Source organism: Haemaphysalis longicornis, unplaced genomic scaffold, assembly GCF_048455015.1.
Source record: "Haemaphysalis longicornis isolate Haplotype H1 unplaced genomic scaffold, Haemaphysalis longicornis Haplotype H1 scaffold_9, whole genome shotgun sequence".
In the NCBI taxonomy this organism is placed as follows: Eukaryota; Metazoa; Arthropoda; class Arachnida; order Ixodida; family Ixodidae; genus Haemaphysalis; species Haemaphysalis longicornis.
Window position 1 is genome coordinate 76170529 of NW_027526460.1, and position 19755 is coordinate 76190283.

The 19755-nt window shown below is 47.1% G+C and overlaps 1 protein-coding gene across 9 annotated transcripts in view; it reads left to right on the forward strand.

The window, feature by feature from the left end:
- Nucleotides 1-18558, forward strand: part of LOC144153947 (cyclin-dependent kinase 16-like) — a 145008-nt gene extending 126450 nt beyond the window's left edge. For 5 of the 9 annotated variants that reach the window (XM_077685726.1, XM_077685727.1, XM_077685729.1 and 2 more), the window contains 10 exons: nucleotides 1950-2072; nucleotides 2800-2856; nucleotides 4176-4290; nucleotides 4713-4807; nucleotides 4936-4998; nucleotides 5461-5705; nucleotides 6765-7011; nucleotides 9199-9289; nucleotides 12694-12741; nucleotides 15339-18558. In XM_077685726.1, coding sequence (XP_077541852.1) covers nucleotides 1950-2072; nucleotides 2800-2856; nucleotides 4176-4290; nucleotides 4713-4807; nucleotides 4936-4998; nucleotides 5461-5705; nucleotides 6765-7011; nucleotides 9199-9289; nucleotides 12694-12741; nucleotides 15339-15373 — 1119 coding nt within the window. In that variant the 3' untranslated portion in view covers nucleotides 15374-18558. Of the gene's footprint in view, nucleotides 1-1949; nucleotides 2073-2799; nucleotides 2857-4175; nucleotides 4291-4712; nucleotides 4808-4935; nucleotides 4999-5460; nucleotides 5706-6764; nucleotides 7012-9198; nucleotides 9290-12693; nucleotides 12767-15338 lie in introns of all 9 variants that reach the window. The other 4 variants (XM_077685728.1, XM_077685730.1, XM_077685724.1 and 1 more) reach the window with 2 other exon arrangements.
- Nucleotides 18559-19755: the final 1197 nt, after the last annotated feature.

Consider the following 19755-nt stretch of genomic DNA (forward strand, 5'->3'; position numbering starts at 1 on the left):
GTTCTCTCTCAGACATGTCTTGCACTTGTGAAAAGCCACGGGACTGACACAGCATGTGTCTAGTGCTAATATTTTTCTTCTAATGCCTCACTTTAGACAAACAAAAGCCTTTCAACAAATATTGTTTCAATTCATTTGGTAGCAAGGTAGTTTTATCTTAGCCTGATGAATCAAATTTTGTGGGTTTAACGGGCCGACCGTACACCCGGGCCACGAGGCGCGCCTTAGTGGAAGTATCGGCATTAATTTTTACCTCTTGGAGATCTTTAATGTGCGCTGAAATTTCGACGTATGGGCGTTTTTGTTTTTCACTTCCATCAAAAAGTGACCACCGCTGCCGGGAATTAAACCCATGTCTTTGGGCTTAGCGGCATGACGCCTTAGCCACTGAGACACCGCAGTGGGTTTAACTGATGAATTGAAGTGTTTTAAAAATTTGGGGAGGGAGTCCATCTTGCTGTGGATTAAGTAGTGCGTTTGAGCTCCATATATGGGGTACAAATTCTTGGTTCAAGTTGCACAAAATGCCGTTGTATTTGGCGATACAATTCACAATTGAAACTACCCTTTTGCCGAGTGTAGCAGGCATGGTTGCTGCAAATAAAGAATGGTGCCCGATGCGCAGAGGGAACAGAAAGTGGGAGAGCAGCAGCGGGCGCAGCCTTTTGTTTCCAGCCCGTTAGAAGCACGGCTTCCCCGGGGCTGTCACTGGGCCCTCAGACACGCATGACGCAAGCTTGCGGTGGCCACAGTCGCCCCGTCCTTTGTTCTCGCCTGCTGTTCTGTTTCCTCCCTCCATACGGGGGTGTGTTTGTTTGGTGCGTTGTTTACGACAGAGCTGTCCAAGCGTTACGGGGCGGACGTGCTTGCTCTGGTGTCGCCGCCGCCTCGCCCCTTTTGACTGGCCACACTCTAGATTTGGCCCAGTTTGCCTGCGTGGCCTTGAGTGTGCCGTTGTGGGCGGGGTTTCTGGAAGGCTCTCGCTGAGCCATTGTTGGTGCAGGGAAGAATTGCAATTGGGGGCTTATTTAAGGATGTCCCAAAGCACAATCCTTCCTTAAAAAAAAAATGTCAGTGCAATTAGTATTGATGAAATTGCCGCATATCATAGTGCACACCTGTCTCTCCCATTACCCTTTGTGGCGCTTTGAAAGCCAGTGACTGGCCTAAACCTGTGCATTTTGGATTCCAGTTAGACGTGTTTTCGGGCAGTATGTTGGTGCCATTGCGTGTGCGAGCAGCAAAGTTCTTCTCATCTGTAATTACCCTTCCGGGCAGTGTAGCCGTGTGGGGCTCGAGGCATTGTGCTGTGTTGCAGTGGGAAAGGATTGATGTCTTTGGTGTGAGAAACGCTGCCTTTTGTTCCCATTAATCACTAATGGGAGGCATAGTGAATGAAGTTCCACCACAACAAACACTGGCATTCCATTTCACTGGTGCACGTTTCATGACTTGTGCATCCCTGTCTGTCCATAGTCAGTATGCACCTGTACTGTAGTTGCCCCTGGGGAGTTGCGAAAGGGGCCACATCAAGGTCTTGGTGTGCTGTAACGTACCTGTCTCAAAATGTCCTCCTTATGGGCTAGTGGGCTGACAGCTAGGGCTGTGCGAGGAGGTTACTGGTTAGAAAAGTTTCTGTTGTGAGCAAGCGGTGCAGATGTTAGGCACGAAAGCACAGTCAGGTTACGTTATAGGAAGCGATCTCATTGTCTCATGACTTAAGTGCAGTGCGATGAAGCAGCTATGGATGTGGAACTAGTGGGTCCTGTGGCCAAAGGGAGAAGGAAGTGAGGATGCCCTGATGCGACATAAACAATAAGTGAATGACCACAGCGTTTACTAAACGTGTGTAATGTGCTTGGCAAACAATTGCCGTTCAGTGTTCTTTCTCCACCCTCCCCCTTCCTGATGGTGTGCTCTTGTTCTCCTCCTCCTCCTACCCTCTTCAGCAGTCGGACATCAGCAAGCGGCTGTCTCTGCCGGCTGACCTGCGGCTGCCCGAGAGCTTCCTCAACAAGCAGCAGCAGGTGCTGGACGGGCCCCTCAGCCGCTCCGTCCGCAGGCAGTCGCTGGTACGCCTGGTTCTCTCCCTCCCTAGTTGTGCCTAACCAGCTGGTCACTTCGATGCTTGAAGTTGACCCCAAATTCGATTGCCTGACCTTCAGCGTGGCTCGTTACCGTCAGTGCTCTTTTATTGGGCTTAGATTGTTGGCTTGCCCGTTGTCAGCCTTCTTGTTCTCAGTGCAGCTCATATTTAACGTTGCTCGCTTCGGGTGCCAATGTGATGTGAAGCCTCAACTGCTCGTTTGACCGCTGAATTTTCGTGTGTTCGCTCGGCTTCATTTAGTCACAATTAAAAGACTGAGCATTCTCTTCTTGCCTTGACAGAGGCTGACCTTTCAACGTAAATATAGTAAACTAGAAGCTGTACTAGAACGTTTGAAAGGAGCATGGGCTGTGTTTAACAATTTAGCAATTCCCAAGTCTACACAGAGGTATTTCCACTAGGTACCATGTACATAGTTGCAGTCAAAAAATGTTAACCTATTGCTATGCATCCGCTTGTTTTTCTTTTAATATATTGATGGTCTTTCTTTGGGTACCTTCTTCGTTAGGGAGTCCTTTTTGATTCCAGTCCACTTTGCCATGCTGGTGCCAGGAATGCGTTGATAAGCTTGCTTCTTCGATTATAAACTTCCTAAGTGCTGTGGAGAGTAGTATTATATCAATGGGATAACGATATATTTTGCCAGTGTAATGATGCTCACAAAGTGCCCGTTCTTTCTTCTCTGCCCACAGTCTGAAATTGGGTTTGGGAAGATGGAGACCTACACAAAGCTGGACAAGCTTGGGGAGGTGAGTGGCTTTTTTGTGTTGTTACTTTTTTTTTTTTTTTTTTTCGTGTTCCCTCTGTGGTCTGAACTTAATAGTTGCCTATCTTCCTTGGCTGCCAGTTACCCGAAGCTTGATTCTCTGGGCAGTTTAGTGTAGAGGCTAAGCCTTTAACTTCACTGATCGAGCAACCGTTGTCTGGTGAAATATCAGGAGTAAGGATCCCCACAACATGTGAGCACACGTTGCCATGTGTGGTAAAGATGGGAAAATGGTCGAAGATTGAGGTGGACCTTCTTAAGACAGTAGTGTCTTGCAAACTCTTCACAATGTTGTTTTGAGCTAAGAACAAGGCGCATTTTATTGTACTCTCAGAAACGGGTGCTATCTTGTGAGAACCACTGAATGCGTCGCTCAAGTTCAATCACTCTGCATTTTTTAGCTTGCTCATTGACAGTCCTGGCCGCAATACAGAGAAAAAAGTAAATTTGTGCCACCATCTGTTCCTTAAAAGGTAAATGGAGATATATAGCATAATGTTTCCACATTACTGGTTAGCTCCTCATGTTCAAAAGTTACCCTGGCACCCTGGTAAGAACATTTTTAGCATACGGGCTGCAGTGTCCACACTTGTAGATGCACCAGCCAGCCCAGTGGAGGTGCTGTCTTCTGACGCACTGGTTTGGAAGCGTGTACAAGTTGTGGTGGGGATGGTACAACATATCCTGTTCACTTCGGTAGCAGATACACAGTTTCACCTGCTACAGTGGTGGAGATAAAGAGACGCAGAAACATTTTGTTACAACTCTTTGGTGTCCGCCAATCGCGGTTTTTGGTTACATTTTTAAGGCTATGGTTTATCTCTCGAGTCAAGCAGGAAGTCCTCAATGACAGCAGCGATCAGGAAGATACTGACCGGAGCGGTGGCCTGCTATGGGAGGAAACTGATGACAGACAGGTCCTTGCTGCCTTGGAGGGACAGATACCCAGCCTGGGCTACACAGAGGTTGCCAAAAAATCGTCAGTGGAGGGACCAGCAGTAGCCGTTTTGTGGCTGTCAGTCAGTCCTGGTGCAATATTGTCAGCAAGATTGAATTGATGTGGTCCCCATTGAAACTGACTCGTCCATGTGGTGCCTGCTTCCCCTCCTTTCATCGTCACCACTGTCACAATCATCGTCAGAATTGGTGTTATGTGCCGAGCGTGCTGGGTGATATACTTTGATCAGTGTGCAGTGTTGGCGAGATTGTACGACTGCTGATTGTGGCGACACTGTCGTCGTCACCCTCGCGGCAGCTGCCCCAGTTGAGTGGGCCCTCCTCTCATGCTGTGCCTATTCCCAGGGGACCTACGCCATGGTGTTCAAGGGCAAGAGCCGACTCACGGACAATCTGGTGGCCCTCAAGGAGATTCGGCTAGAGCACGAGGAGGGCGCCCCCTGCACTGCCATTAGAGAAGGTGCGACTGTGCTCCTCTCCTCCTTCTTCTCAGCATCCCTGATGACAAGTGTCTTCTCACTCGTTCCTCCCCCCCCTCACCATCCCTCCTCATTGCATGTCCATCTAGAGGACACTAGAATTTGAGCCCTCCTCTGCCATAGAACTGCCTCGCTTCATGAACAAGTTCACCATTTCTTTTCAAAGAAGGCAAGCGGCGGACAGTTGTTGGGAGCGAGAAAGAACACCAGTACTGCATAATGCCTCCCTCCCCCTTTTTTTTTTCTTTTCTTCTTGCCTAATGCTAACACAGTTGATTTGGGCACTGGCTCCTCTTGTTGTTCTAGTCATTCTGTTTGGACCCTTCACAGTGCACGGCAGGAGCGTGTTGTGCTCACCTATGTTTCTAATGGCTGCTCTCTTGCGCCTCTGTTGTCGTTGCAGTGTCCCTCCTAAAGGACCTCAAGCACAACAACATAGTTACTCTACACGACATTGTTCATACTGAAAAATCTCTCACCCTCGTCTTCGAATACTTGGTAAGTTCCCCTGCCCGGCGGCACTGCGATGTGCAAGTTTGATTTCACTCTTTCGCTTCTGTTGCTTTCGATGCTCGTCCTTCTCCTAATGGGATCCCCATTATTTTTCTGTCCTTCTCTGCATATAGGAAAAAGACTTGAAGCAGTATATGGATGACTGTGGAAACTTCCTCTCAATGAATACTGTAAAGGTGAGAACACTGTGCTGATCGTTGTCGAGCTTTACTAGAGCGTAGGGGTTGTTTAGGGAAAGATTTTGGATGCCCACCAAAGGAATCGATGATGAGTAAAAAGGTGGGGTGCCCTTGCACCAATTCCTTCCTTCAAGAAACAGTGTTATTTTCCTTGCTGTGTTTTGTACTGTTTTTTGAAAAGCATCTTGGCTGGTAGTTGTCTGTAGTTAGCTTTCGCATTGACCCTAACTTGTCATTCCCCGTCCACAAAATACGTGTTTCGCAGTAAGCACGCCTGAATTCTATTTTTGTATCAACCGTGTTTCTGCACCTTTATTGATCTTGCTGCACCGTTGGCATTTACCGCTCGTACCAGTGGCCCAGAGCAGGGCCTGCTGCATTCCACTGATAAAGACGACTCTTCCCTGCTTGTGGTGTCCCTTTAATAACCCAACTTTCCCTTTGTCCTCTTGGTTGCAGTGCTTCCTGTTCCAGCTGCTGCGGGGTTTAGCGTACTGCCATGGCCGGCGCATCCTGCACCGGGACCTGAAGCCCCAGAACCTGCTCATCAACGAGCGCGGGGAGCTCAAGCTGGCCGACTTTGGCCTCGCCCGCGGAAAGTCCGTGCCCATCAAGACCTTCTCCAACGAGGTGGTCACCCTCTGGTACCGGCCCCCCGACGTCCTCCTGGGCTCCACCGACTACTCCACCTCCATCGACATGTGGTAAGGCTTTCGAGGGCAAGCTGGAGTCAGATATCATTGATGTACGTGGAAAATACAAGAGGCCCCAAGACGGAACCTTGGGGTACTCCTGGCTACCTAACCGTTTCATCCCTCGAATTTTTATTTCAAGCAAAAATTGATTTTTTTGTATAATGAAACATTAAACTGATAGTGCAAATGTTTATTAATTTACAGGTATGACAATTAATTAGGTCATTATGCTTTTTTTTGCTTAGAAGCTTTCACACCCTGAGCTTACTGAAAGACATGAAGCTGGTATGGCAAGTATTTACATATTTTCAAGCATTTTGACAAACTGGGATTTCAGGCTCCGTATCCATTCTGTCGTCATGCACTGTGTCCACTGAAGCTTCTTTTTCATAGCGTTTATCTCTGTGAAAACGCAACAAAGGTTGTGTCTATCGAAAGAGGCATGCTTAAAGAACTCTTTCCCAGAAGACTAGAACTTTTAGCGTTGTTGTGAAGGCTATAGAGGATATTTTGTTTGGTGTGGTCAAATGGTGACACCAGGGCCGAAAGGGTTAAGCTAGTTTAGATATCATTGACGTACAGGTGCTATCATAAGTAATTGGAACAAGGATTTGTGATTATCACAAAATATCGGTCTCACTGGCTTTATGACAGTCATTACCGGTTTACAGGAAGTTTCTTCTATTGAGGAGGACTTTAAGTGCACACCAATGCACCCAGGCAGTTTCCGGAAGATGAAATTCCTGTAAATTTACGTGACCGTGTTTCAGTTATTTTTGACGGCACCTGTACATTGAAAACACAAGAGGCCCCCAGACGGAACCTTGAAGTACTCCCGGCTACCTCAGCCAGTTAGATATCATTGATGTACATTAAAAATGCCATAAGCCCCAAGACGGAACCTTGGGGTACTCCCGGCCACCTAAGCTTGTTTAGATATCAACTTACATTGAAAACACAACAGGCGTGCCCCAAGACAGAACCTTGGGGGGTGCTCCCTCGGAAAAACTTGTACCCTGGTACGGTGAGGTTGCAGCCGCGTTGTCCCCTCTTGTCACTGCTGTGCAGGGGTGTGGGGTGCATCTTCTACGAGATGGCGAGCGGGCGGCCCCTGTTCCCGGGCTCGACGGTGGAGGACGAGCTGCACCTGATCTTCCGCACGCTGGGCACCCCGACGGAGGACACCTGGCCGGGCATCGAGTCGCGCTCCGAGTTCCTGGCCTACCGCTTTCCCCGCTACACCCCCGAGAACCTCGGGACCAAGGTGCCCCGCATCGGGGCCCCCGGCACGGCCCTGCTGCTCGAGTTCCTCAGGGTACTTATGCTTGCTCTTCTCCTCCTCCTCCTCTTCCTCTGGCTTCTGGCCCCGTGGAGGCCTCCTGCATGCTTTTTTTGTTGCTGTACGGTACACATGCATGCCAGACTCTGGTGAGGAAAATGTCACCTGCGTTTGTCATTGCCACGTAAGGATCGCAGTTGTACTTCTCATAGGAGATAATGGCAGCTCATCTCCTTCCCTTAAATGTTAGGAGCAAATGAGGAGTAACGGAGCACTGCTCAAGGAATGCTGTGGTGGATGAGCAGACAGTGGAGCGGAAGTGCACACCAACATCCCTTGAGATGCTTGCTTCTCCTCATTACGGACAGTGATCTGTCATGTGGTTGGACAAGAAACACAAAAATTACGTCCCTCTTCGAAGAGGAAGGGCGCCATGTCACCTGCTTTTCATGAGGAGGTGTTCATGCTTACACTTGTATGGGTACACTGATCAGCAGTCATTGGTGCCAATTTGTCCAGAGAGGAATTTTGTTACTTTCATGGCAGACATTGGTGCATTGATAGCGGCACCCCCTCCCCGAAGTTTTCTTTTTGAGGTATGCTTCGTGGACTTTGATTTGTGACTTCATTGATCCTCTCGTGTAAGGACACTTCAAACTCTTATTGCAAGGGACGTGTTGTAGGACAAGTTAAAACTGAGCTTCTCTGCTGAGGCATCTTTACAGCACAGCTAATATTCACGTCTTTCTGACTAGTAGTGAATTCACAGTTAATTGTAAGGCTGTGTTAGGGCGGGCTATTTTCTTATGAGCAAGACAACGCAAAGACAACAGTAGCACTGTGTCATGTCTCATTTTCTTTCATCCTACCTTTGCACGTACCTTCGCGCTGTTTTGCTCATAATCTACTTCTGAAAGTTCTTGTACGACTTCAAACTTCAAAAATACATGGCCTTTTCGGGGAGGATTATGGTCCCAGCGGTTGTAAACACATTCGAGTGCACTCTCATCCCAACTTCAAGTGTGTAGGCCTCTAAAGGCCAGTGTACATAGACCTCCAAGGAAAGGGTGTACCTTACGTTCATTATAAGGCTCGAACCTATACCAAATTGTGATCAACTTTTTTTCTTTCTTTTTCTTGCACCTTTGTTTCAAGTCAGTGTAGTGCAATCTGCTTTGCACTAAGCCAGGGTTCGCACAGGTCCTTGAAAACCTTGAAGACCCTTGAATTAAGAAGTGTCAATTTCAAGGCCTGGAAAGTCCTGGAATTTTTAAATGGTCCTTGAATACCCTTGATTTTTCCAGAGAGAATCAATGGCCCTGCCTTTTCACAAGAATTTAAAGTGTTTGTCATGGATTTTAGGTGTTAACAAATGCAAAGAAACATTGTAACAATCAAGTTTCAGTGTATTGCGTGAAATTACAAGTTTGGTGGATTTTCATTATTACAAGGGAACATTGGGAGCAGGCACTTGTCAATCCAATCCATATCACGATACAATCCAAGGAAAGCCAGCTTCTGTTCTCTATATTGCATCTTCCATCTAGTCTGTGCCTCATACGCTCCATCCACGTTTGCTTTTACGTGCAAATGCTGGACGTGCACATAGTTCATCCTGCCTTGAAGCAACACTTGCTCGACTTAATTCCAGCTGATGCTCTTGCTGACAAAGCAGGAGATGCAGGCAACATGAACTAAGTTTTGAAATCAAACAGCGTCAGAAAAACACAAAGAAAAAAGAAAAACCTGTAAATACCAGCCATGAAATAAAAAAAATAAAGCTGGGGGAGCATTTACGAACCCGTTAGCACCTATTAAATGTGCACTAATGTGCTTAGGTATTGTGCAAAAAAAAACTTTTGCATTGTGTTGGAAAGGTTATAAATAATCCCAGATAAAAGATTAGATGGGGACCTTGAAAATGGGTTTTCTGGTCCTTGAAAGTCCTTGAAAACCCTTGAATTTTTGCTTTTGAAGCCTGTGCGAACCCTGTAAGCTAATGAAAGTTTTTTGGTAGGGCTGCCTTGTTTGCAACTTTTACAAGGATTGGCCAAGAGGTTAGCTTATGCAAGAGGTGGCCTTTACGTCCGTGCACAGAGAATTGGACTGCTGCAGTTTGATTCATAAGCGAGGTCCATTGTGTGCAGTGTTGGTTGGCTGTGTGGTTGAAAGAGGAAAAGAAGTTCCTGACTACGTGTTTCTCTCTCTCTCCTACTTTTCCAGTTTGAACCAAAGACGAGGATCTCAGCATCGGAGGCAATGAGGCATTCTTATTTCGACAGCTTGGGGCCAAACATCCACAAACTTCCAGACAGTGAGTGGCTACCCTTTTGGCTCCCCGTATCTGGCACCTCATCTTTACGTGGCCACTTGCTCGACTGTGTCAGTCCTGGGCTGTGTAGCCATGCAGCAGTGTCGCGGTTGGAGAATAGGCATGGTGTAAAAGCTTTACCTTGCTTTTTGAGAGTCTGCTGTAAAAAAAGGATAAAGGGTGATCCAGGCTGTTTATGTTTCAATTAAAAGCGACCCTGCTGCGCTGCCGATGAACGCTTTCACCCGTTCCCTTGTGCCTGGATGCACTGCATTCTTGCAGTTTCCACGTTCCTTGTGTTGCGATTTTCATTAAGGGGAGACGCGGGTCTTGGAATCCCGAAATTTGGCCAAAAAATCGATTTTTAGAAATCGCCATTTTCGGAAAGTAGAGCTATTTTTCTACCGGTTAGCAAAATATCCAGACCCAGGAGTACGTATTTGAGCCATAATATCAATTTATAGCACCGACGCCCGCTAAAATCGGCCATGATTCGACGCGAAAATAGCATTTTTTCGACGACTCGCCTCTCGGGTTCTACATGCGCCACGGCGTCCATCTTGGTCTCATTCGAAAGCGCGTCTTTTCGTTTTCAATTCCCCGCCAGAACCACTCCGTTTCGTCCGTTGGTTGCGAGTAAAACCGGGGTAGAAAAGAGACGGATCGCGCCGCCTAATTGGTTACTGACTGCACGTGACCGCAGGGCGCAACCTCATTGGCTGGGCGCTGTGGGTCGTCTGCTCGGCACTCTCATCACAGGGCAACGGCTCATGTATTCGTCTATGCGAGGACCGGCAAAAGCCCCGCATGGCGTAAAAATAAAGTAAATATGTCTATCGATAACCGAAAGGAAGAACAGGCATTATTAAAAGCGCCTGAAATACGATTTTCGGCTCCTGTGACGACGACTTATTGCGAGAACGGCGCCGAGACGGAGGTAGGCTTAGCGCCCGCGCGGGCTGCCGAGACGATAGCGTAGCGATATGATTACGCCTGCGGGGGCACTAAGGTGCGTCTATCTTTCGATCAGCAGCAAATAGAAAGAAAATAAATGATAAAGTGGATGATGCCGCATGCCGACGTCGCAAGGGAAGTGTGTTCATTCTGTTATCAACGATGCTGCGGCGGTTCGGCCCGCACTCCGGCGCGCGCTTCCTCGTCGGCAGGTTACCATATAGATGAGCGATTTGAGAATTATAAATGTTCGCACTGTGCACAATGTGCGTTTGTGACGTGATATACGAGTAGATTAAACCGAAAACGTGGTTAGCCCACCTAGCCAAGCGCATGCACGTTACAGAACAGTGGCGGGCATTCCGTTACCAGCCCCTTCGCTGCAACTCACTTCACGCGATGCAAATCCGATTTGATTGCTACAAATGAAGCAGTAACATAACAAAATAGCGTTTACAACTGTGGTGCACGCTCGGCACCTCAGCCCTAGTCGCCAAAGAGAGACGGCGCGATGCCAACAGCATAAAAATTGAAGCAACGTTCTGGCTTTGCTTTTGTTCAGTTTTTCTGCCAGGTGCCATCTGTAGACAGAGGATTTCATAATTTTCCCACCAACTGATTTCAGCAAACTTGGTATGCTCGTGTTGAGCGAAAAGCGAGCTACATTCTAAAACCTTTCTTTTTTTCATATGCTCAATAGATAAAACTGTCACTTGTAGTAAAACTTCAACTGCGATTTTCTCAGCTTCCCTTTTTTTGCATATGTGCCTAGCCTTACAGGGGTTTTGAGGTAGTTTTTTTCAAGGGATTTCTACAAGTGTTATACCGTTGAATTCGGGATAAAATGAACTGCATGCTGAAGCTATTTTAATTGGCTCATTTTGCCTCAAATAAATGTTATGAGTTATAATTAGAGGTCATTAAGTTTTCAGAAAACTGCACTTGGCATGATTAGATTAATTCTATCCAATAAACTATCTTTACAGGAATATAAATAGCTTCAGCATGCATGGCAGGTCTTAAGCTACACACCCATACCATTTATTTTTAAAAAAATTGAATAAAAAGTTCCTTAAAGGCCCGTAAGAAATTACTTAATTAGGCTCCAGTGTTTTCTTTATAACTCAAAAAATAATTATACCACTTGAAAACTAATTACATATTTGAAATGAGGAAGACAAAACACATATACACAGTGATTTTCATTATCGCAGATCAATTAATAAAAAAGTTCATTTCAAGACCCACGTCTCCCCTTAAGGTGGGTATGGAATAGATTGCTGCAACTGTAAGAAAGCTGGCCCATAGCCAGGATATAGCTTGATATTATATTCTTCACGAAATAGGGTAAAGCTGCGGCCAGCCAGGCCAGCCGCACGCAGGAAAGACTTGTCTGGACGGAGCGAAGTCTAGCCGTAAAAGTGTGTTTGTTTCTCACACATGCCTGCTAGTCTCGGGGCAGCGCGCCCTCTTTCTTGTGTGGCGGGTTGTGTACTGTACACTTGAGTGGCGTACTTAAAGTGCGCTAACATTGCCCAGAGCGAAAAGGAGAAAAATATTTTGAGCAAGTTTCCAACTCAGTTGATGGGCGCAGCAGTAATATTTGGCCGCAGTACTTGTGATGCCCTAATCCAATTGCCGGATGAAACTGTTTAGTACGTTCTGAAAGCATCTCTGATTCAGACAACATAAAGAAGGTGTTGCAGGGTCCCTTTAAGGTATGACACCTAGTGCCTAACCTCAGTGAAGTTTTATAAAAACCAAATGTAGTTTTTTTTTTCCAGTTTTCAGAGCTGCTACAATGCGTGTAGCCAGCCAAAGATTGTCACTGATTTGAATGTTGGCCAAGTTTGCCAGAACCATGGCTATAGGTTGGGCTCCCACAGTTATCTTTGATTATAGCCCTTAAATTATAAACATACAAGTTTGCCAGAACCTTAGCCTATATATTGGGCTTCTGCAGTTCACTTGCGAGGCAACGACAAATGAAAGAAAGCCTTTGCGTGTTTTCGTGCTGCAATGCTTGTAGTCGTACGTAGCAGGGATTCTGAATTTTTAGAGCACTCTGGTGTGGGGCTCAGGCATACATGTGTATGTGGGGCAGGAAAAACGGGCTGCCATTGGGATTTCTGAGTGCACTTGCATGGCTACCTACCAAGGGGGAAAGAGGTGGGGGGAGGGGGCAGAGAAATGAAGATCATATTGCAGACCGGCCGCCATGAGGTTCCTACATACACAAGTGGGTTATATCAAAATAAAAAGACGAATACCTTTGAGGGCAGTGTGTTACTCTAAGTTTTGGAAGGCATGCTATATATTTAACTGCTGCTTCCAGGAAAATAAAAGGCAGTTGTTAAAGCTGCTCGTTGGCCATGCTGCTTACTTCGATGCTCTGTTGAAGTGCACTCGCGCCCCTTGTTGATCGTCCTGTTGTTCACCTCTTCTCGTTGCAGCTGCTTCAATCTTCACAATACCCGGTGTGCAGCTGAGTCGAGCAGCAAGTTAGTACCGGTACTTTAAAAATAGGTGTGTGTGTGTTGCATGTTTCCTTGCCTGCCACCTCGGTGTCTCTGCTGTTGTGGGCTGACTTTGGAGTGAAGAAAATCTGCTCTTAATTTTACTTGTGAAGCCGTGGAAGGCAAACTGAAGGCAGCAGTACCCCACTTACTCATTTGTCAGGTTTTTACGGGAAAAATATGGGATGCGGAAAATGGTTACATAGAAGGTGTCATTAACGGAAACAAAAGTGGCTTAACACTTGCAGCAGCGCAAATGGAGAATGAATTGGCTGGTAACAGATCACTAGACCTCTGACTACCGTATTTATTCGAATCTAGACCGGCCCCGATTCTAAGCTAACCCCCGAAAGTCCAAAGCCACGGAAAAAAAAAAAAAAAAAAAAAATTTACCTCCGATGTAGGCCGAACAAACAGGCGAGGTCAGCGTTCACAAAAAGAAAAAGAAAACACGTTTATTGAACATGAAGATGCGGTGCTGGAACTCGGTCAGTTTCTGGACTAAGGATGCCCTCCACCGGGCCCTACCATCTGCGCCTCGTGCTCGCAAATAAAGATTTATCAGTCAATCAATCTTCAAAATCACCGGGCAACTTCTGGGCGATTGAGGTTCGACGACGGAGGCTAAAGCCGAAGCACTACATGAATTTTTGTAGCCAGCCTTGACTAGCTTTGAAGTGTGCCCGCGATAAGCTTTGTTCCCTTGAAAGCTCCCTTGCTTTTGCCTGGAGCACTTCCGTCGTTACTGGAAGAGCAGCTGCTCGCTGCGTCCGAACGAAGTCAGTCAATGCCATCTCCATTTCGTGGTGACGGCCTTCTCGTGGTCCGGTGAATGCCATCCTCGTTGCGGCGCACGCAAATATCCTCTCCCGTTGCGTCCTCCAATGACGGACATTTTTTTTCATCCACGCCGAAGTCACGCCCGGCTTGAATGTTCGACGACAACTCCGCGGCTAAAACAACTTTTCTTTTAAAAGCGGCACTATAATGGCACTGCTTGTTTGGTGCCATTGCGCTGTCAAAACCAAACGCCACACCGCACGCAGGCCACTCACTATCCGCGCAGTTCATAATTGCGGCATCGCCCCCAGCTATGGCCCCTTAAGTGGCTACTGGCTCGTCTAGTAATGGCTACAATACTTTCTTTTCTGGGTGGCACTAGCTGCGCGCCACTTCCCTCAATTTCACTTGGAAATTGGCGCGTGTTTCAAAATCCTCAAATCCAAGCCAACCTGGAGTTTGATATATCAGTATTTCAAAAAAACTATCGGCTTAGATTCGACTAAATACAGTATATCAGATTGCCGCTTAATAGTCGGCGTCGGGTTGCTAGGAGGTTAAATGGTGTGTGACCTAGCTCTCGTCGGGAACTTTGTGTCGAGCACTATTGATTACGCTCTTAAATCGTGTTCACTCTGCTTACAATGCACCTTATCTCGTAATGGAGTCTCTGTATTCTTGTTGCATTATCCAGCTATTATGAGTCTTTGCTCATGTAGACAGAAAAATTGACTTCTCTTCGTGTGGCAGATTCAAGATCAGCATGGGGGCTGCCAATTTGTGATTCTTGGTCATTTGCACAAAAATGCGGAACCACTAGTGGCTTCACTGTTGAGAATAGTGTGAACTCTTGGGAAGAGCGAGGCATTGACGCCGTAATGTTAAAGGAGTACTGACACCAATTTTCAGCGTTAATATTATTGCACAGTTCGCTCCCTTTACACAACAGAACACCTTGGCCGAAATATGAGTGACCTGTGACGTGATGAACATACTTTAATTGGATCTCATTTATGGGGCCGACGGAACAGCACGCGGAGCAGCGCTCAGCAAATGGACATCAGCAGGACATCATCCCGTGGTAGCCAAAAGAATTGACGCGGACAGCGCTCGTCGAAAACTCGTGACATCACTTCACGCGCGTAGCCCCGAGAGTGGCAGCTGGCGCATTCACAAACGGGTGCATGTTGCCAGAGCTACAGGCACAGCAACTGCCCAAAAAGGCGCTGTTGGCAAAAATAAAGTTCCACACATGGGGGAGGAAGCGGTGATATACCCTGGAATTGCAACAGAAGTCGCCATCAGGACTTTTATTGAAGGTGGTCATCGAATTTCCGCCGCAATGGTAGGCCTAGCACCTTCAGGCAGCTCAGCCGTTCACCTCCGGCGGCGGTGCAGTCGAAACAATGCCCCCACCAGCCTCCGCAGTGTTTTGACGCTCGCACAAAGTGGTGAGGTCATGCTGGGATCCCATCATATGCTCCTTTCGGGCTGAAAGCGTGGGAAATTGAAACAAACGATTTTCACGCCGTTCAGTGTTATTAATTATCGCGTGCTGAAGTATTTAAAGTGCCGTGTCGGCTTCACCAGACCATTAAGCATCAATAAAAGCAATAAAAATGGAACATAAAATTTTCGTGTCCGTACTCCTGCAATTTTTTTTTCCCTCTTCGTACGTCGCACCAGTACGAGTTGCAGGGCAAACTTCTTTTTTGTGAACTGCGTCTGTTTCTACTGATGTTCTCTGTGTCTAAGTGCTCTCTAACGCGTGGTCATCTTTTTTTCTACTTGCACCGTTGCAGGTCTTTGGAGTGACCCCAACGCCCTGTCGTTGTAGCCAAAGGCGTCCACTGGCCTCCCCTTGCCCGCACAACGGCGTTCCCCTCCCCCTCCTTCGCCCCGTCCGTCAAGAGTGGCCCATCCCGGGATGACCGGTCCGGTCGAAAGCGGCTCCTAGTCATGCCTGGCCAAGACTGGCACCGTCGTTCCTGGTGTGGCCGCCCCAGATCGCCACACCCTCCTCCTCCTCCCCCCGCGCGCACGCACAGTTTTTCTTTTTGCTGCTTCTTTGGCGACTGCCACGACAACATATCTCGTCATTGCCACCGTCTGCTGTTGTCTCTTTTGTGGTCTCGGAGACCGCGTCGGCGCAACGCGGTGCTCTTACCCCGCTCTGCAACACTTCTGCCAGGAAAGAAGAAAGTGTGGCTCACTTTTTTTTTTCTTTAAGCTCATAAATTATGTCAATCATCCGCCTCGGAATAGCAGTGACCGAAAGTGGAAGAGGTGTGCGCTAACATAATCATGCGGTTTGAAGCGGATTGAAAAATGAAGATAGGCCAGGGGTGGAACTCCTTGTGTGTTCATTCATCTTGAATTGTTTTGGGGATGTACAAAGTCTGACCAAATGGCAGGGTTCTAGCTTTTTGGGTCATTCAGGTTGCAGTGTGGCTTCATGGTTTGTCAGTGGTTGAAACCTTGCTACCTGGCCATCTGGATCTTTGTGCTGTGACTTGCGCACGAAAGGAGGTTATGGCCAAATATTCGGGAGTTCAGTGTATGGAGTCGGTGCTGTAGAATTGTGACTGCAGTGCAAGTATGCACTTGTTTTGTATGGTACGCACGAAAGAAGATGCCTGCTATAACGACATGTGGTGGCGTACGTCTGAAGAATTGGTAACTTCACCCGTTAAGCTGTACAGCGCTGTGTCTTGGTCTCTCTGTGTTGATCTTGACACTGCAACAGCCAGTCATACATGAAGCAAGTGTGTAGTACTCAGAGAAAGATGTTTGTGAGTTGCACCCCCTGGGGTTTTCAAAGAGCTTGGCACAGAGAAGCACTTCCTTACTGGAGGTTGTGGCCCGATATTATAGTGTTCTACAAGCAACATCATCATTGCTTTACTTTTATCGACCACTTTTCCCAGCTTTGAAATATGTTCTAAAGCCTTCTTGTCTTCTTTCATATTTAGAGAGGGGGAATGGAAAGCCATAAGCATTAAAAAGAAGGAAAGCAAAATTGCCTTGCATTATGAAGTCTCGAATACCGTTTATTGTCTCTACTCTTTTCTCTAGCCTATCGTGTATTTTGTGCCACGCACACCGTTATAAATGCTCCCGGTTCAATTGAATTTAGATCTCTATTTTTTCTCTTTTTGATCTCGTCTGAGCTGTTGTTTACTCCCTCTCTTCGATCTGGTGCACGGGTTAGTCTTAGTTTGATCCCTGCGAGCCTCAGCCCTATATATAAAGCAAGTCGCAGTGTCGCACCTTGAGACATTCCCACACCTCTCCCACGTACAATCCTGCTGGCACTTCTTTTTTCTCAAAAGTGCGAGTATGTTTGCTGATGATTTCATTGTGCGTGTGTAATTACCTGCCTGCCATGATGGAGATGGAAATTTGAGGCCACCAATGAATGTTGGTAATTGTAACACAACATCCCCCGTAATTGTAGCACGACAGCCTCCGTAAAGGTGAAAGGGGCGGCGGCTGCCCGCAAAAGTAGCGGTTGCCAATTTTCTCTCCGTTGCTGCGACGTCAGGTACAAGAACCGTGAAATCGCGGAGTCTCCTCCTGCCTTGTTAGAAGCGAGAACAGCCAGCGGCTTAGGTGTGCGCGCATGTGCGCGTGCACAGAATGCAAGTGCAACAACGAGAGAAATGTGCGGCGAGGTTCTGCGTTCAACGCGCACACAGTTTCACGCGGGGCCGAAAGCTTCTTTGAAGCCGTCTTGTGGTGGTTTTGTGACGTTAGGGTAGAAGGGTGAGGGATAGAGCAGACTCACTTGTTGTACCGCGTAGCTTCCACGTTAGACCTTAGTGGCCACACTCCCAGATGCTCAAGGAAAGCCTCCCAGTACACGTGACGGGTGCACAAGCACTCAATCAAAGTACACGACGATGCGTCGGCTACTCTGCGTGGTGAACATGTCCAGTTTCTTCGGTGCTGACCACGAAAGTCCATCCATCCAGCTGTCCGAGTGTAGTGCTGCATCTCTCCTCGTCTGTTTCTCCTCTCCCCTGTCTCCGAAGCTGTCCCTTGTGGTTACAAACCACCGCTTGCACGCCTCTTTGCATCTCTGGCTTTCTTTTGGTGGAAGCTAATGGTAGTACTTAAGATGGGTAAATTGGTCTTTGCGGCTGCATTATACAGTTGTCCAATTTTTAGTTCTGTGCGTAGTTGTTGGTTCGGTCTTTTTTGCGTTGTGCGGCCAGTGCTTTTTGATTGCAACTATGCTAGGCGTTAGAAGCTGGTAGAGCAGGTGTTTGTCCCATGCTGTTGCAAGCTCGGTACAGGGCCACGAAGAATATTCACCAGAAGCTTGCGCTGATGGTGCGAATGGATTTTTCAGCCACCACAGAGCTTTATTCCCCGAAAGTCAATGCAACGCGACCTTACTCCTCTTTTAGAGAGAGGACATTTTGTTTGGTCTCGAGACTGACTGTTAGCTCTCTCAAGCTAGCTAGTGCACTCTGTGTTTGCAGTTGAATGACTTGTGGCCGAGCGCGATATGTTGAATGATGGATCCGTACCTGGCCTGTCTCTACGGCGTTTGCTCAGATTTTGAAAGCCTTGGTCGGTGGGGAGGGAATGGGTACAGGTTGCCTGTGGGTTGAGTTGAGAGTGCAGGCGTGTGCCATAGGCAAGGTGTCTCATGATTGTCGGACGTTGTGATCGTTGCAATGGATGGCGAAAGAGTTCTCTGCGGCGTTCATTCCACAGGACTACTCTATTTCCCACGCTCATCTCCAGAGACGATCGATATGTCTTTGGGATTTTTTTTATCGTTTTTGTAGTAGTCAACCTTTTTTTTTTTTTTTCTACATTTCTTTTCTGTGCGTGAAGCCTTTTGGAGTGACACTCGAAGGGTGGGGATTGTGCGAGCTGCTGTCGGAAGCCACAATTGTGTGTACAAGTACGTCTTTACTGCATCTCAAACTTGTTGTCGAGCTATTGTAAATAAGACTGTAAATAAACATGCAGTAGTGACATAGACAAATAAAAAAATCTTGATCCAGACATTTCGTTCTCACTGTTTCACTAGCGGCTGCTAAGCCAATCTCCGAATCCGGCTGTATATTGTCGTAAGCCTGCTCTTTTCTTTTGGACTACCTACAGGAGTGAAAAAATTGTATGGTATTGTCTGTAAAAGGAACCATCTGATGTACTGCTGCAGATAATTTGTAAGTACAAAAGAAAGCAGGGGGCCGTATCTGAAAAAACTGTCTCCAGCACATCTGAGAGCACTGAAAGCACTGCTGGCAATGCACTCATATTTCCCTGTTCACGGTGTACATTTTCGAGTGAAAAAACTGGAGGTCAGTAGTGTTGACTTCTGGCTCATGAAAAGGGAGATGAAATAATGGCACGGTGCTCCTTGTGCTTTATGCTCTCACCGTTGTCTTATGTTGGCTACTGTCTCTGGACGAGGAGTACTGCCATCAATTACGTTAAAAGGTGAGCAGAAAAAAAAAAATAGCAGCCATGGTGTAACTAGAACTTATGTAAAAATTGCAAAGTGTACATAACGCGTATAAATATGCGCCATAGTTAATGCGCCAAGTCGAATGTACAACCTGCCTTTTAGGCATTCTTTTTTTGCCATCTTTCAAACGAATGCCACGTAAAAACACTTGCAGTTTTTGTTCAAAGTGTCTCCTCATCGGCTGCCGCTGTGCGGTTTTCCGAAATCACGGACACAGCTTTAACTGATTGGCTGCAGACAGTGGGCACTGCAGGGAAGAGAGCACCTTCACAAACCTTGGGCAGTGCAGTGCTGCTAGCAGAGGTCAGCGGACTCATTCATGAGTCTACTCACTCAGACTCATTTGGACTCAAACTCGCGCATGACTTTAAGTGAGCGTGAGGCAAGTGTTGCATGGTGAGTTTGAGTTTGAGCCGAGTGAGTTGAGTCCATTCTGACCTTTCAGTTCGTTTTGAGTCCATTTGAGTTCCGAGTACATTTTGAGTTTTGAATCCGGGAGAGTTCTGAGTTTTGCGCTCACTGTGAGTTTGAGTGAGTGCAGATGTGATGCTCGGCAATGAGTTTGTGTTTGAGTAAGTGGTGATTCCAAAATAAATTTGAGTGAGTTTGATTGAGGTGGGCCAACTTTGCCGAGGTAAAGCTGCTAGACTGCCTAAACTCCAGAATGGGCTGGATTTGATCCCCGGATCACATCATCAGTGAGGTACCAGCTCCTACTCTCGCTCTGCATG